The following is a 17774-nucleotide window of genomic DNA, read 5'->3' as shown; positions in this document are numbered from 1 at the left end:
AGATATCCGTTGTGGTAAATAATAAACTTGACTCATAGGTGGAAAATTTTCATCTGTGAAACCTAATATTTCTTTCATATATCTGGCTAACATCTCTCTTGGAGCAATAGTTACAGCTCTCGGAAAATTCAAAAGTCTTAAATTGTTTGCTCTTTGAGAGTTTTCCAGGTTTTCAATTTTTTTCCTCATATTAGTAAGATCTCTTATCATATTATTCTGTACCTCCTGCGTTTTTTCCACTTGTTGTACCGAGGTCCCAGATTTTCCCAGTAACTCTTTGTTCTCTCTTTCTACTGATTCAACGTTTTTTTCTAAATTTTTAACTCGTGACTCCAAGTCCAGGATTTGTGGACATAGTACTTTGCCTAAATTAGCAATCAAACCCCATAAACTTTCCAGGGTAATCTCCGCTGGTTTATCTTGAAGAAAAATCAAAGTACCTTGTCTTTGCGTCTCCTCGGCCAACGTCTTCTCTGCTTCTGTGTTCCCAATAACAGCCAATCTTCCTCCCGCAAGCTGAACACTATCTTCCAGGCTTAATCGAGGGCTCCCGAATCCTTCCGCCCCTCGACTCTCCGTCAAAAGATCTTTTCTCCCCTGAGGCTCTGCCGCTAACCCAATTCCAGGGTGCTTCGGAGACGACCCCAAGACTGGAGAGAGAACAGCCTGGGGTTGCGGAGGGGGTGCTCGTTGGTCGGGGCTAAGGCTGACATCATGCACAGACGGCGTCTCAGTTCCTCCGTTTGTCCCGGACGCTGCCAGCGTGCTGCCCTCCAACCTACCAGAAACCTCCGGTCTCCGCACATACGCATCAAGAGGGCCTATCTGTGAAGAGGTAAGTCGACCTGGGGGAACAGAGGCTGTTGACTTGCCTCTACGCTTCGGCATAGCAAGAAAAAAAAATCAGAGCGTGGGGACCTGCGACCGGTTCAAGCAGCCATCTTGGATCAGCTCTCTTTAGTTGAATTTAAGGGCACCTGGCCTACCACGGTCTGTTGCGCAACCTCACTATCCAGAAAACCTATCTTCCCTGTTTGTGAGGTATCTTTACAAGATACCTTATCCTGAACCATGCGCTTTTGAGCGACTGTCGGCCTTCCCCCCATTTCTAGTTTAAAAGCTGCTTTATCTCCTTTTTAAAAGCCGACGCCAGCAGCCTGGTCCCACCCCGGTTAAGGTGGAGCCCATCCTTTCGGAATAGGCTTCCCCTTCCCCAGAATGTTGCCCAGTTCCTAACAAATCTAAAACCCTCCTCCCTGCACCATTGTCTCATCCATGCATTGAGACTCCAGAGCTCCGCCTGTCTCTTGGGCCCTGCGCATGGAACAGGTAGCATTTCAGAAAATGCTACCCTAGAGGATCTGGATTTGAGCTTTCTACCTAAGAGCCTAAATTTGGCTTCCAGAACCTCTCTCCCACATTTTCCTACGTCATTGGTACCCACATGTACCAAGACAGCCCCTCCCCAGCACTATTTAGGATGAGTGTTTGGAATGTAGGCTTAATCAGCCACTTTTCTCCACTCTTTCCTAGAGTGTGATTTGCTGGCTTCCATTTGGGGTGCGGTGCGCACAGCCCTGGGAGAGGTGTTGGGTAGGCCTATTCAGTTCACGTATACTCTCCTGATGCTGGGGGATTGGGAACCTGAAGAGGGTGGGGAGTCTGGTAGAATAGTGTCCATAGTCCATGAATAGTGTCCATACAGCCGCATGAAAAAGCAAATGAACAAACGTTTGGAAAAAGAAACAAAAGTGAACAGTCATCTTTAATCAAGAAATGTATTAAGTTATGTCCAATAAAAAAGGTATCATCTTATTTTCTTTTCCATGTTTTATTTTGTTTGATTTCTATTGATAACCTTAAGAGTGGACTAACACGGCTACCACACTCCTCTACCATAGTCCAAAAGAAATTAATCTTGTATGCTCTGATGGCAAAAAAAAAAAAAATTCTGAAGGAATGGCTATCCACTGTGGCCCCTGATCCCAGTGTATTGATCCAATGGATGTGTAAGTTGGGGTCTTTTGAACTGTGGGGATATAAATCTCACTCTAAATTATGGGCTGAAACTTATGTTGCCCTCTTGAAGTTTCTGCAGTGGCATCTCCGTGTTCCAGATGAGGGGGCGGCATAGGCGGAGGTTTCGCACACATTTTGCATGATTCTGTTCTCCATTAGCCTTGCCACAGTTTGTGGGGTGCATGTGTGGGGGAAGGGAATGAATGCAAGGGTAGTGTGCTTGTTGAATGCATGACCTGGGAGGTAGTGGGAGAGGCTGGGATAAAAATGATCAGAAAGATTTGAGGTATCTGTAGTTCTCTGGATAAGAGACCACCAGAGGGCACATAATTTCTATTCTTAAGCATTGTATTTCTGTGGTTCTTAGTTTGTAAATGTGTAAGGTGAGCTTTTGGGAGGATTCCGTGGATTGTCTCTACATTATAGTTTATTACTATACCACCTAGGCTAACTGGCAGGTCTTAGTGATTTACATAGGATGCAGGTTTGTTTATTTGTTCTTGCGTCTTGTCGATGATAAAAATAAAAAAATTATAAAAATAAAGAAAACATATAGAATAGATGTATAGACAGGGAGCACAAAGCTGACCAGTTGGGCTGCCAAAATACAAGGGCCTATGTAAAAGCCTTGGTGAACAGGTGGGTGCAGGGCAATTTTAAAATGTTGTTAAGACTGTTCAGTGTGGAGAGCAAAAGGCAGGGAATTCCATAGGGATGGACTTAATGAAAAGAAGGCAGAATGACATGTAGGAATAGAGAGTTGATTAGCTGTCGAAGACTGGAGGGTATGTGTAGGTCTGTAACTTCCCTTATTTCTCTGCAAATTCACTTTTGCTGTCTCCCATATTTAGATATCATCACTGGCTTCCAATCACCTCATATATTCAATATAAAATTTTGATATTAACTCAGAGTCCTCTTCTCCGATGCCCTTGCCTACCTTTTGTCATTAATAATCCGTTACAGACCATTATTAAAGACGAAAGGTAGGCAGGGCCATCAGAGAAGAGGACTTTGAGTTAATATCAAAAATTCTATACTGAATATGAGAGGTGATTAGAAGTCAGTGATGTCTAAATAGGGGAGTGATATGATTAAAATGGCAAAAACAACAAAGTATATGTATTGCGGTATTTTGGACAGATTATAATTTCTTGATAAGTGAGGATGGAAGACCAGCATAGACAATATTGCAGTAATCAAATTTAGTAATTACCAAAGCATGAAGGAGAATAGCATAGGAGGTGGCGTGTAAGAAAGGATGAAGACAACAAATAGAATGCAGAGAATAAAAACAAGAATGTATAACAGAGGAGATCTGAGGAGAAAATGATAATTGGGAGTCAATAATGATCCCTAAGAAAATATGGATCTGGTTAATCAGAGTGCTAAAGTTTTAGAAGGATTAAGTACTAAACTATTAGTGGAAAGCCAGTGGGCAATAAGGTCAAGGCATCCCTGTAGAGCGAAAAGGTTGGGTGCAGCAGTTATAAGTAGAGAATAGGAGAATGTCATCCACATTGATGTAGAAATTAAACTCCAAACTTTGGATCAAAAGGGGCAGAGGGGACAAAAAATTGTTAAAGAAGGGGGGAAAGAATATAGCCCTGGGGAATACCACAGTGAATGGCTCAAGATGTGGAGGTACCTTGAGGGGTCTGGACTACAAACTTACGATCAGAAAGAAGTGAAATGAACCAGGAGAGAGATACAGGATCTAGAACACACTAAGTTTTCTTCACAGATGTGAAGATTCTAGTAAGATTGGAAATAGAGGGCAAATTAAATATAGACCAGGTGGAGCTAGGAATGGTGATAGGGGAGCTAGAAGCAACCAGCTAGAGCTGGTAGAGTAATTGCTAGGGGGCAATGGATGAAGGAGGTAATGGACAAGGACCTGGAACCCAGAACTGGGTAAATAGGCGACAGAGCTGATTTTCCAGATCTTATCATCAAAGCTTTGAACATAATTGTCAGGGTTTAGTGCAATAAAGGTGGAACTGGAAGCTCCAAGTGAAGATAATTTAGAGAGGAGTCAAAAGAGGGTGTGAGGCTGGATAGGAGCTTCACGGATGAGTTTAGAGTAATATTCATGACGAACTATTTTTAGTTGAGCAAAATAATCATGGAGGAGTTGGTGGTAGTGATTAAGGTGAGAAGGAGATCTATATTTATGCCAGGCTCTTTCTGCAAGGCGTAACTGTTTGCTTAGTCAGATGCAGATTTCCACTATACCAGGATTTACAAGAAGAATTAACAGAGACAGGGGAGCGATAGGGAACATAAGACTCAAGGGCAGAATTTAGATTACTACACCAAAGAGAAGTCTGTTCAGAAAGTGGTAAATCCATAAAGCCTTGTGGCTGTGTGGAGGGGGGTGGGGGGGGGGGGAATAATAGAAGGATCGTCTTAAAGTCGAAGAAAGAAGAATTGGCAGAAGAGATAATAGGGTCAGATTGGGTGAGGGACAGAGAAAATTTAATTGTGTAATGATCAGACCAAGGTAAGGAGAAAAAGGAAGACTGAAAAAGTGAAAATGGAACAGAGTAGTGTATCAGAGCTAAATCTAAGATGTGGCCACCTTGTTGATGGAAGGAAAGATCTAACAGCAATGAGAGGAAACATTTGTCACAGTGCTGACTACAACTATTAACACAGAAACTGAAATCTCCCAAGATCATAAAATGTAAAAGCTGGAGGGAAATATTGGTAAGACACTGGAAAAATTGGTCAAGGAAGGAAATTTGGGGAGTGCGGGGAAATAGACAAGAAGAAAATAAGAGGAGGGAGAACCATCCCAGGCATAAGAGCAAGGAGTCAGGGAAAGGGAAGAAAACATAGTCAATAGTAGAAAGGGGGCGGACAGTGGGAGTGAGAACAAGCCCAAGGGGAGATATTGAAAAACAGTGCCTCATCCTTACGGAGCCAGGTCTTCATGAGGAAGAGAAGAGATTGAGGGTGAGCAATGAAAGTGTCATGTATAAGTGAAGATTTGTTGCAAAGGTATCTCCAATTTAGCAGCAGAAAGAACAGTGTAAGAAACTTAACAGAGGGGACAGGTGAAGGAACAGGAGAAACTAGGTTTAAAAAAGGTTTGGACAAGTTCCTGGAGGAAAAGTTCATAGTCTGCTATTGAGATAGACATGGGGAAGCAACTGCATGCCCTGGGATTTGTAGCATGGAATGTTGCTACTATTTAGGTTTCTGCCAGATATTTGTGACCTGGCTTGGCCACCATTGGAAACAGGATACTGGGCTAGATGGACCATTGGTCTGACCCAGTATGGCTACTCTTATGTTCTTATGTTAGGATAAAAGACTTTGTTTGAGGAAGTGGGGGATAGGACAGTTAGCCCAAATTATAGGTGTAAGTGCCATAGGAGAGCAGAACCCAAGATAAAGAAATATAATTATAGGCAGAAAAATCATTAAAGAACAAGTCCTACCAAAGGATGGACTAGGGCAAAGGCAAGGATGGTAATGGAGCTGTCCAGAGTCATCCCAAGGAACTTGTCCAAGCAGCATAACCTGCTCTTTGGGTGCACTCTGCCAAAGCACAGATGTTGCAAGCAGAGTTGGAGAAATAGCCTCGTATATTTTGTAACTTCCCTCATGTCTCTGCAAATTCACTTTTGCCAAGGCTTGGAAAATCAAAACTTTACAGTAGTCCCAAATCACCTCACCAAGTACCCTGGCTTTTCTCCAAGCTTCCTGCTTCACAGCAAAACCATGGAAAAATTAGATTATGTCTCATGGTGTTGAATCCCGCCTGGAACTCAGGGACTGGTTTCTCCCTTCCATCTCTGTAGTTGTGTCCTTCAGAAGTTGGTCACAAATACTTTTGATCACCTGGGCACAGTTTTTATATTTGTTTCTGGAATTCCTTTGAATCTTGAGTTACAGTGCCTCAACCTATTTTCAAGGTATTCTAGCGTTGCTTGAAGGTCCTGCAGTTGCTTTGTTTGCCTATCATTTTGTAGAGTTTGCAAGGCATGTCCAGCCATTCCCCTACTTATTCAATTTGATTGCCCACCTCCTAAACTTCTGACTGGAACTCAGCTTCTGCCGCTTGAATGTCCCTGTGAACCTCTGCCATCTCTTTCTTTAGTGCCTGGAACCAGTAGGTCATATCCCTTTTTGTTACTTCACCTTCACTGCCCACAGTCGCCACACATTCATCCTCTTCCAACTCTTGCTGATTTCTTACACTTTAAGTTCATGCTGACCTCCTTCCAATCTGCTCTTTTACGTGCCAAACAGGATTATTATATCCAACTGACCAACTCTCTCGGCTCTAATCCTCGACTTCTCTTCACCACATTGAACTCTCTCCTCAAGGTGCCCCCTCCCCCAACTCCCCCTTCATTATCTCCTCAGACCCTTGCTGAATTCTTTCACAACAAGGTTCAAAAGATAAACCTTGCTTTCTCTACCTCACCACCTCTCCCTCCACTAGTCCGTTCCCCTCTCTCTCCTTCCCCTCATTCCCTTTCCTCCTTTCCTGAAGTTACTATTGAGGAAACTACACTTCTCCTTTCTTCCTCAAAATGTACCACCTGTTCCTCTGATCCCATTCCCACCCACCTTCTTAATGCCATCTCTCCTGCTCTTATTTATTCCTTTTATCTGTCACATTCTCAACCTCTCACTTTCCACTGCGACTGTCCCTGCTGCCTTTAAACATGCTGTGGTCACACCTCTCCTTAAGAAGCCTTCACTCGACCCTACTTGTCCCTCTAATTACCGATCCATCTCCCTCCTCCCTTTTCTCTCCAAATTACTTGAGCTTGCTGTTCACCGCCGCTGCCTTGATTTTCTTTCCTCACATGCTATTCTTGACCCACTACAATCTGGTTTTCGCCTTCTCCACTCAACCAAAAATGCGCTTACTAAAGTCTCCAATGACCTATTACTGGCTAAATCCAGAGGTCAATATTCCATCCTCATTCTTCTTGATCTTTCCGCTGCTTTTGACACTGTCGATCACAGCATACTTCTCGATACCCTGTCCTCACTTGGATTCCAGGGCTCTGTCCTTTCCTGGTTCTCTTCCTACCTTTCGTGTTCACTCTGGTGGCTCCTCTTCTACTTCTATCCCTCTGCCTGTCGGCGTACCTCAGGGTTCTGTTCTTGGTCCCCTCCTCTTTTCTATCTACACTTCTTCCCTTGGCTCATTAATCTCATCCCATGGCTTTTCCTACCATCTCTATGCTGATGACTCCCAAATCTACCTTTCTACCCCTGATATCTCACCTTGCATCCAAACCAGTTTCAGCGTGCTTGTCTGACATTGCTGTCTGGATGTCTCAACGCCACCTGAAATTAAATATGACCAAAACTGAGCTTCTCATTTCCCCCCCCAAACCCACCTCCCCGCTCCCCCCGTTTTCTATTTCTGTTGATGGCTCTCTCATTCTCCCTGTCTCCTCAGCTCGAAACCTTGGGGTCATCTTTGACTCTTCTCTCTCCTTCTCTGCTCATATCCAGCAGATTGCCAAGACCTGTCGTTTCTTTCTTTACAACATCCGTAAAATCCGCCCCTTTCTTTCCGAGCACTGTACCAAAACCCTCATCCACACCCTTGTCACCTCTCGTTTAGACTACTGCAATCTGCTTCTTGCTGGCCTCCCACTTAGTCACCTCTCCCCTCTCCAGTCGGTTCAAAACTCTGCTGCCCGTCTCATCTTCCGCCAGGGTCGCTTTACTCATACTACCCCTCTCCTCAAGACCCTTCACTGGCTCCCTATCCATTTTCGCATCCTGTTCAAACTTCTTCTACTAACCTATAAATGTACTCACTCTGCTGCTCCCCAGTATCTCTCCACACTCGTCCATCCCTACACCCCTTCCCGTGCACTCCGCTCCATGGATAAATCCTTCTTATCTGTTCCCTTCTCCACTACTGCCAACTCCAGAGTTCGCGCCTTCTGTCTCGCTGCACCCTACGCCTGGAATAAACTTCCTGAGCCCATAGGCGCCCCGTATAAGAGGCTTGGGGAGGCTAAGCCTCCCCAGCCCAGCTGTGAGCTTCGCGGCGGCCCCACCTGCCTCCCTCTCCAAATGTACCCCGAGACTCCCGACGACGAAATCTTCTGCTGCCGCCGCTTCTATTGAGCAGCGCAGCGGCAGCCGCTTCTCTCGGAGCCAGCATAACAGAAGAAGAAAAAGAATCGCGGGGCCGCAGCAGCGTTCAGACATGCACTGTCGGCTCTGCCGGTCTCTGCCCCGTGACGTCAATTTCCCGTTCCGGGGACAGAGGACCGGCAGAGCCGACAGCGCATGTCTGAACGCTGCTGCGGCCCCGCGCTTCTTTTTCTTCTTCTGTCAGCTGCTGTAAAGAAGCTCGGGCCGGAGGGAGAGAACAGAACATGTGGAAACGGTAGGAGGAGAGAGAAGGAGAGCAGGGGAGAGCCAGAAAGCGATAGGGAAAGAAAGAGGGGACATGGAAAAGAGCAGGGGAGAGCCAGGGACATGGAAAAAAGGAGGGGAGAGCCAGAAAGAGATGGGGAGAGAAAGAGGGGCCATGGAAAAGAACAGGGGAGAGCCAGGGACATGGAAAAAAAGCAGGGGAGAGCCAGAAAGAGATGGGGAGAGAAAGAGGGGCCATGGAAAAGAGCAGAGGAGAGCCAGGGACATGGAAAAAAAGCAGGGGAGAGCCAGAAAGAGATGGGGCGAGAAAGAGGGGCCATGGAAAAGAACAGGGGAGAGCCAGGGACATGGAAAAAAAAGCAGGGGAGAGCCAGAAAGAGATGGGGAGAGAAAGAGGGGCCATGGAAAAGAGCAGAGGAGAGCCAGGGACATGGAAAAAAAGCATGGGAGAGCCAGAAAGAGATGGGGAGAGAAAGAGGGGACATGGGCAGGAGAGAGAGAGAGAAGCTGCTGGGGAGAAACTGGGGGAGACCCTAGCTGTCAGACTGAGAAATGCTGGCTGGATGAAAGGAGGGAGAAAGAGGAAACATGCTGGAAGGAGGGAAGAAACTGGTACGGAGGGAAAGAGGAAAGACACTGGAAGGATGGGGTGAGAGAGGACATGCTGAATGGAAAAGGGTCAAGAGAGAGAACTGTCTAGAAGGAAGGGGAGATAGAGGAAGACAATGGACAGAAGGATTGGGAGAGGATAATGGGTGGAAGGATGGAGAGAGAAAGAGGGATGACACTGGATGGAATGGTAGGAGAGAAAGAGGGAAGGTACTGGACATGGATGGAGGGGAGGGAAGTATATGCACATGGATGGGGGGGAGTGAGGAGAAATGCTGGATATGGATGGAAATTTAAGAGCTGGATCAGGATACTGAAGGATAGGGACAGGGCTACAGATGGTAGACAGGAAGCATAAGGACACAGGAGGATGGTGGACATGGTGAGAGAAAAAATATCAAATGGAAAGAAGACACTGCATAAAACAGAAGACACTGGGACCAAAGCGAATAGAAAAACTAAATGATCAGACAACAAAGGTAGAAAAAAGTATTTTATTCAGAATTTATTAACTGGAATATGTCAGCTTTTGGAAATGTGCATCTGTGATATTTTGCATGTAAGTTTCAATTTTTCTAGTATTGCTCCATGCTGAGTCTGACTTCTTGAGGTAACTTTCCAGTTTTGCCTTCATATCTGTTGTGTCATGTGGTTTTCATGTGTAATCAAGGTGCAGTATTCTACTAGTGTGTAGTATTTACAGCCCATTTTGGGTTTTTTTTTTGTTTCACTAGGTTGTGTACTGGTGTTTTAGAGCCCAGTGTAATTACAGTGCTGCCTTTCCACGCATAAGGTTGTAGCTCGTCCTGTCCTTGGAATTAGTGCTGTTATGGTTTGCTAAGGTTATGAGTGTGTTTTTGCACAAGTTTGTGTATAGTGTTTTGCAGTGGAGAGATTGTGTATTGGCCTTACTGAGGTGGCACCAAAACATCAGAAAGGGTTTTAGAGCCTAAATCATGGCACACTACCTCTTGAAGGATCTACATATAGTCGTTCATAAAAGGAGCTCATTGTGAACACTATCCACCCTAAAAGGGTGTTTTGTGGCTCTACATGAGAATTGTGATATTATGATCCCTTGTTTCATATTGTTGACGGTCTGCATTTTCCGTATGGGTGGTTTATTGGTTTATTAGGGTCTGCCCAGTGTTATGGTACAGTAAGGTTCTGAGTGTGTTTTTGCATAAATTTGTGCATAGTGTTTTACAGTTGAGCAATTGTGGTTAGGACATGCTTTGAGCAACCACTTTATTCTTTGACATATGATACATATTTAATATCTAAATGTAATAAAAGGTATTAATTGTGACTTATTTTTACTTATTTTTTTTCTGTGTTGTCAGACAATTATGGATGTAAGCCCCACCCCTGGCCCCACCCCTAACCCCGCCCCCTTTAGCCTCCCCAACCAGTTGGGCCACCGACCGCCTATGCCTGAGCCCCTAAGTCTTGCCCCATCCTCGGCCACCTTTAAATCTAGACTGAAAGCCCACCTCTTTAACATTGCTTTTGACTTGTAACCACTTGTAACCACTCACCTCCACCTACCCTCCTCTCTTCCTTCCCGTTCACATTAATTGATTTGATTTGCTTACTTTATTTATTTTTTGTCTATTAGATTGTAAGCTCTTTGAGCAGGGACTGTCTTTCTTCTATGTTTGTGCAGCGCTGCGTATGCCTTGTAGCGCTATAGAAATGCTAAATAGTAGTAGTAGTAACTCTGTCATTTCCAGTGCCATTTTCCATCGGTCTGCGGACTCCATGTGCACTGCGGCATGTTCACCACTATCAGGGGCCTGTTTAAACTTGTTGAGTTTCTTCGAGTAGACACCTCCCTAATGTTGCTTTTGATGTATATTCTGTTCTCTGTTTTTAAAAGGGGAAATGGAGATGAGCGCTATTTCATTAATTTTCCGGTGGAGCAATGCTCCTAAGCATCTATATCCTAGTGATGATGTCAGTTCCGCCCTTTGCTTGCTTATTTGTGATGGTAGCATCCAAGTGATTCTTATTCTTGTTTTGCTTATCAATTATGGGTTACTATGGAGGTTGCCCTCGGGGTTGGAGAGTGAAGGAAATTTGTTTTCCAAAGTGTGGTGTTTGGTTTATGGGTAGTAGCATGAGCAATCCTGTTGTATTGACAATTTAGTAAAGATTAAAGAAAATAAATATATATAAAAAGCAGTTTAAGGATTATGGACTAATAGTCACAGGTATATACTACAAGCCAGTGAGGAAGGGAGAGCTGGTACTCCTATAGCACAGGCCTGTGATATGGGACAAGGAGAGAGAGAGAGATTTCTGATCTTCAAAGGCCTGTTCTATAGGACAGTGAAAAAGATAGTCTGCTATTTACAGTTGTGCATCTAGTCAGACAGAGAGTCTATAATGGTGGCTTGTGGGCATTCTGTCAAGGTACATCTTTTGATTTTAATGGGTTTCTACAGTTGTACAAGTTGGTGAGTATTTTGATCAATTTCTCTTTGGAACTTCTCTTTTTTGCAGTGGAGTAATGATAGTCACTCAGAGTTTATTGATTCAGCTGGCTCACTTTTCCAATCAGCTATCTCTCTTCTGATGCCATCTGGATATTCTGCCCGTCAGTTGCCTCCAAGTGTTGCCAAAGTTGATCCCAAAAGTCGAGCAATGTTTCCCTTAGGAATGGGGCATGCAACGGAATATATCCGCCATCGTGTGGCATTGATTGGGTAAGGCACTGGCTTGAGCTCTATATGGGTAGGCGGCAAATGAAGAAAGGATAAATACCACAGATAAAAGGCAAAAAACCCCAAAGAATGGAGACTACCAGAAGGGCATTATGAAGCAACAACCAGATTTATTAATACATCAACCCAACAAGGCCGTGTTCTGTTCAATGTGCCTGTGTGAGAGGTCCAACATTCTAAAACAAATATAAAAATGCAAATCATATGCATATATATTAATGATCAAAAGTAATTAATAAATGAAAAATAAAACAGCATATAGATAAAAAGCATAAATCAAATAAAACCATGTCTATAACATGAACAAATACACACACTTTAATGCAGAATTTACAGCACTTTTATGTGCAAACTTCTAATCCATGGAAATGAATGTTAACTGAGTTCTCCGTGGACAAGCAGGCTGCTTGTTCTTACTGATGGGTGACGTCCGACGACAGCCTCAGAATCTGAGATCTTCCTAGCAACAAAGTTTGCTAGCCCTCGCGCGCACATGCGCGACTGTCTTCCTGCCTGTAGTGCGAGCGTGCTCCTCAGTCTCTTTTTTTCCACGGCTCAGGACGGCTGTTTTCGGTTGTTCTGCGCCTCAGAGAGGGCCCTCACCGCGTTTTTCGCTGCTTTTCACCGCTCTTCGGTTTCTTTTTCTGAGCGAGTTCGCTCGTGTTCTTTGTTTAAAAAAAAAAAAAAAGTTTACTTTCCTGTATTGTTTAGTTTTTTTTTCCTGTAAGTTTCCTTTCGTTGTTGTGAGCGGCCATTTTGGCCGCCCGTATGGGTTTTTCCCCAGTTTTGGTGCCTTTTTTCGGCATCATCGTTTTGACTTCGCCAACGGGATTTTTCCGCCCATGTCCTCGAAGCCTGCCAGCAGCTTCAAGAAGTGCACGCGGTGCAACCGGATGATCTCGCTCACTGATCGGCACGTTTCGTGTCTTCAGTGTCTGGGGGTTTGTCATCGCCCCGATGCCTGCACTTTGTGTCTTCAACTGAAGAAGAGGACCCAGGCGGCGAGATTGGTTCAGTGGAACCTTTTGTTCGGAGCCCCGTCGACGGCACCAGCGGTACCGAGGTCTTCGACGGTATCGATGTCGGCATCGGAGAGTGCATCGACGTCAGGAGCGCAGGTGATGGCTATCCAGAGACCCTCCCATGCTGGTAGCAGTGAGCCATCGAGTGGGTCTCCACCTGCCTCGAGGGCTCCTGTGGTACAGGCCCCCCGGGACCGACCTCTTTCGGACCCGGACCCGAGGAGACGTGTGGATTCCACGTCTTCCTCATCGGTACCGGGAGGTACCGGAGACATGCTTCGAGCGAAGGCGAAGAAACACCGTCATCGGTCGCATTCCTGTCACAGTACCGAGAGCTCCGGGGCGCTGAAGGAGTCGGCACCCGTGAAGCGTCGATGCCAGGAGGACTATTCACCCTCCATACAGGAGGTGTCGATGCGCTCTTCTCCGGACAGCCCGGTACTGCCTTCTCGCCCCAGACGGATTCTGCCTTTTGTCGCCTGTACCAGCCCCACTGCCTTGCTAGACAGACACTCTAGACGAGCACCTCAGAGCCATTCTTCCAGAGATCCTGGAAGGGCTGCTGCGACCATCTGTTCCGGTAACGCCGGTGCTTGTGCCGTCGGTATCGTCGAGAGATGCGACGGTTGGCTCCCTGCCCGTGGTGAGGACTGCGATGCCAGTACCGCTGGCGGCATTGGCTTCTGCTGCCACCCAAGTTGACTCCCCTTCGACGTCGCTGGAGGGAGCTTAATCGCCGGCGGCGCGGGAGTCTTCTTCTCGGCATCGCCATTGAGGACATAGTTCCTCAGCGTCGAGACGGGCCCGGATTCGGACTGAAGTCAGGGAACTTGTGTCCGATACTGAGGGTGAGGCCTCGTGGGAGGCAGAGTAAGACCCTAGATATTTCTCTGATGAGGAGTCTTGTGGTCTTCCTTCTGATCCTACTCCTTCGCCAGAGAGAAAACTTTCTCCCCCTGAGAGTCTGTCTTTCTCTTCCTTTGTACGGGAAATGTCTACGGCCATTCCCTTCCCAGTGGTTACTGAGGATGAGCCCAGGGCTGAGATGTTCGAGGTCCTGGACTATCCTTTGCCACCTAAGGAGTCATCCACTGTTCCCCTGCATAATGTCCTCAAACAGACATTGCTGGCGAACTGGACGAAACCATTAACTAATCCCTCCATCCCCAAAAACATTCAGTATCAGATCCGCGGAGACCCAGAGTTGATGAAGACCCAGTTGCCTCATGACTCTGGCGTTGTGGACTCCGCTCTCAAGAGGGCCAAGAGTTCTCGGGATTACGCCTCGGCACCCCCGGAGCGGGAGTCTAGAACTCTGGACTCTTTTGGGAGGAAGGCCTACCTTTCTGCTGTGCTCGTGTCCAAGATCCAGTCCTACCAGCTCTACACGAGCATCCACTTGCAGAACAATGTGAGGCAGCTGACGGACTTGGTCAATAAGCTCGCGTCGGAGCAGGCCAAGCCTTTTCAGGAGGTGGTCAGGCAGATGAAGGTGTGTTGCAAATTCCTGTCCAGGGGTGCTTACGACACTTTTGATGTTGCGTCCAGGGCCGCTGCTCAAGGTATAGTGATGCGCAGACTCTCATGTCTGCGTGCCACTGACCTAGACGGTAGAGTCCAGCAGCAGATTGCGGATGCTCCTTGCCGGGGGATAACATTTTGGGCGAGAAGGTCGAACAGGTGGTAGAGCAGCTCCACCAGCGGGACACCGCGTTCGACAAACTCTCCCACTGGATGCCTTCAGCGTCTACCTCTGCAGGTAGACGTTTTTATGGGGGAAGGAGGAATGTTCCCTATGCTTCTAATAGGCGTAGGTACAATCCACCTTCTCGCCAGCCTGCTCAGGCTAAGCCCCAGCACGCTCGTTCACATCAACAGCGTGCACCTCAACAGGCCCCTGCAGCTCCCCAGCAAAAGCAAGGGACGGGCTTTTGACTGGCTCCAGGCGAGCATAGCCGATATAAAAGTGTCCTTGCCAGACGATCTACCGGTTGGAGGGAGGTTATAATTTTTTCACCAAAGGTGGCCTCTCATAACCTCCGACCGGTGGGTTCTTCAAATAGTCCGGCTGGGATACTCCCTCAATTTGATATCAAAACCTCCAAATTGCCCTCCAGGAGCTCAGTCTTTCAGCTTCCAGCACAGGCAGGTACTTGCAGAGGAACTCTCCGCCCTTTTCAGCGCCAATGCAGTCGAGCCCGTGCCACCGGGGCAGGAAGGGCTGGGGTTCTATTCCAGGTACTTGTGCAAAAGAAAACAGGGGGGATGCGTCCCATCTTAGACCTAAGGGCCCTGAACAAATATCTGGTCCGAGAAAAGTTCAGGATGCTTTCCCTGGGCACCCTTCTTCCCATGATTCAGGAAAACGATTGGCTATGCTCTCTGGACTTAAAGGATGCTTATACACACATCCCGATACTGCCAGCTCACAGGCAGTATCTTCGATTCCGTCTGGGAACGCAGCACTTTCAGTATTGTGTACTGCCCTTTGGTCTCGCCTCTGCACCCAGGGTGTTTACCAAATGCCTGGCGGTGGTAGCGGCGTCGCTGCGCAGATTGGGAGTGCATGTGTTCCCTTATCTCGATGATTGGCTGGTGAAGAACACCTTGCAGGCAGGAGCTCTACAGTCCATGCAGATGACTATTCAACTCCTGGAGCTACTAGGGTTTGTGATAAATTATCCAAAGTCCCACCTTCTTCCAGTTCAAAGACTAGAATTCATAGGAGCTCTGCTGGATTCCCAGACTGCTCATGCCTACCTCCCCGAGGCGATGGCAGATAACCTTCTGGCTCTTGTTTCCTGGGTCCGAGCGTCTCAGCAGATCACAGCTCAGCAGATGTTAAGATTGCTTGGCCACATGGCCTCCACAGTTCATGTGACTCCCATGGCCCGTCTTCACATGAGATCAGCTGAATGGACCCTAGCTTCCAAGTGGTTTCCAGCTACCGGGGATGTGGAGGACTCTATCCAGCTGTCCACGGGGTTTCTCCAATCCCTACATTGGTGGACTATTTGATCCAATTTGACCTTGGGACATCCCTTTCAAATTCCTCAGCCACAAAAAGTGCTGACAACGGATGCGTCTCTCCTCGGGTGGGGAGCCCATGTCGATGGGCTTCACACTCAAGGATGTTGTTCCCTCCAGGAAACCGGTTTTCAGATCAATCTCCTAGAGTTGCCAGTGGTCTGGAACGCTCTGAAGGCTTTCAGAGATCGGCTGTCCAATCAAATTATTCAAATTCAGACGGACAATCAGGTTGCAATGTATTACATCAACAAGCTGGGGGACACCGGATCTCGCCCCGTGTGTCAGGAAGCCGTCCAGATGTGGCTTTGGGCTTGCTGTCACGGCATGTTTCTCCAAGCCACGTATCTGGCAGGCGTAAACAACAGTCTGGCCGACAGGCTGAGCAGGATAATGCAACCTCACGAGTGGTCTCTTGACTCGAGGGTGGTACGTCAGATCTTTCAAGCGTGGGGCACCCCCTTGGTCGATCTCTTTGCTGCTCAGACCAATCACAAGGTCCCTCAGTTCTGTTCCAGACTTCAGGCCTATGACAGGCTAGCATCGGATGCTTCCTTTATTGGGGGAAGGGTCTCCTGTATGCGTATCCTCCCATACCTTTGGTGGGGAAGACTTTGCTGAAACTCAAGCAGGATCGCGGGACCATGATTCTGATTGCGCCCTTCTGGCCGCACCAGATCTGGTTCCCTCTTCTTCTGGAATTGTCCTCCGAAGAATCGTGGAGATTGGAGTGTTTTCCAACCCTCATAACTCAATACGAGGGGGCGCTTCTGCACCCCAACCTCCAGTCTCTGGCTCTCACGGCCTGGATGTTGAGAGCGTAGACTTTGCCTCCTTGGGTCTCTCCGAGGGTGTCTCCCGAGTCCTGCTTGCTTCCAGGAAAGATTCCACTAAAAAGAGTTACTCTTTTAAATGGAGGAGGTTTGTCGTCTGGTGTGACAGCAAGGCCCTAGACCCTCGCTCTTGTCCTACACAGACCCTGCTTGAATACCTTCTGCACTTATCTGAGTCTGGTCTTAAAACCAACTCCGTATGAGTTCATCTTAGTGCAATTAGTGCTTTTCATTACCGTGTGGAAGGTAAGCTTATCTCTGGACAGCCTTTAGTTGTTCGCTTCATGAGAGGTTTGCTTTTGTCAAACCCCCTGTCAAACCTCCACCAGTGTCATGGGATCTCAGTGTCGTTCTCACCCAGCTGATGAAACCTCCTTTTGAGCCACTGAATTCCTGCCATCTGAAGTACTTGACCTGGAAGGTCATTTTCTTGGTGTCTGTTACTTCAGCTCGTAGAGTCAGTGAGCACCAAGCCTTGGTAGCCCATGCTCCATATACTAAATTTCATCATAACCAAGTAGTCCTCTGCACTCCCCCTAAGTTCTTGCCCAAGGTGGTGTCGGAGTTCCATCTGAACCAGTCAATTGTCTTGCCAACATTCTTTCCCCGCCCTCATACCCGCCCTGCTGAACGTCAGTTGCATACATTGGACTGCAAGCGAGCATTGGCCTTCTATCTGGAGCGGACAAGCCCATTCAGACAGTCCGCCCAAATGTTTGTTTCTTTTGATCCCAACAGAAGGGGAGTGTCTGTTGGGAAACGCACCATCTCCAATTGGCTAGCAGATTGCATTTCCTTCACTTACGCCCAAGCTGGGCTGACTCTTGAGGGTCATGTCAAGGCTCATAGTGTTAGAGCCATGGCGGCGTCAGTGGCCCACTTGAAGTCAGCCACTATTGAAGAGATTTGCAAGGCTGTGACGTGGTCATCTGTCCACACATTCACATCTTATTACTGCCTACAGCAGGATACCCGACGCAACAGTCGGTTCAGGAAGTCGGTGCTGCAGAATCTGTTTGAGGTTTAGAATCCAACTCCGCCCCCGTAGGCCCATTTTTATTCTGTTCCAGGCTGCACTCTCAGCTGGTTTTGTTTAGGTCAATCTCAGATATGTCCTCGCCGTTGCGAGGCCCAATTGACCAATGGTTGCTGTTTTGAGTGAACCTGGG

At 47.1% G+C, this 17774-nt stretch overlaps 1 protein-coding gene across 1 annotated transcript in view; it reads left to right on the top strand.

Annotated features, from left to right (window-relative positions):
- The window catches only part of COQ6 (coenzyme Q6, monooxygenase), a 179608-nt gene that overhangs the window by 128970 nt on the left and 32864 nt on the right, over positions 1-17774 (top strand). The window contains exon 9 of the mRNA XM_030214499.1: positions 11503-11705. Coding sequence (XP_030070359.1) covers positions 11503-11705 — 203 coding nt within the window. The remainder of the gene's footprint in view (positions 1-11502; positions 11706-17774) is intronic.

The sequence above is a fragment of the Microcaecilia unicolor genome, chromosome 9 (assembly GCF_901765095.1).
Source record: "Microcaecilia unicolor chromosome 9, aMicUni1.1, whole genome shotgun sequence".
Lineage (NCBI taxonomy): Eukaryota > Metazoa > Chordata > Amphibia > Gymnophiona > Siphonopidae > Microcaecilia > Microcaecilia unicolor.
The sequence above is the reverse complement of the archived record's forward strand: the minus strand, read 5'-3'. Positions and strand labels throughout refer to the sequence as shown.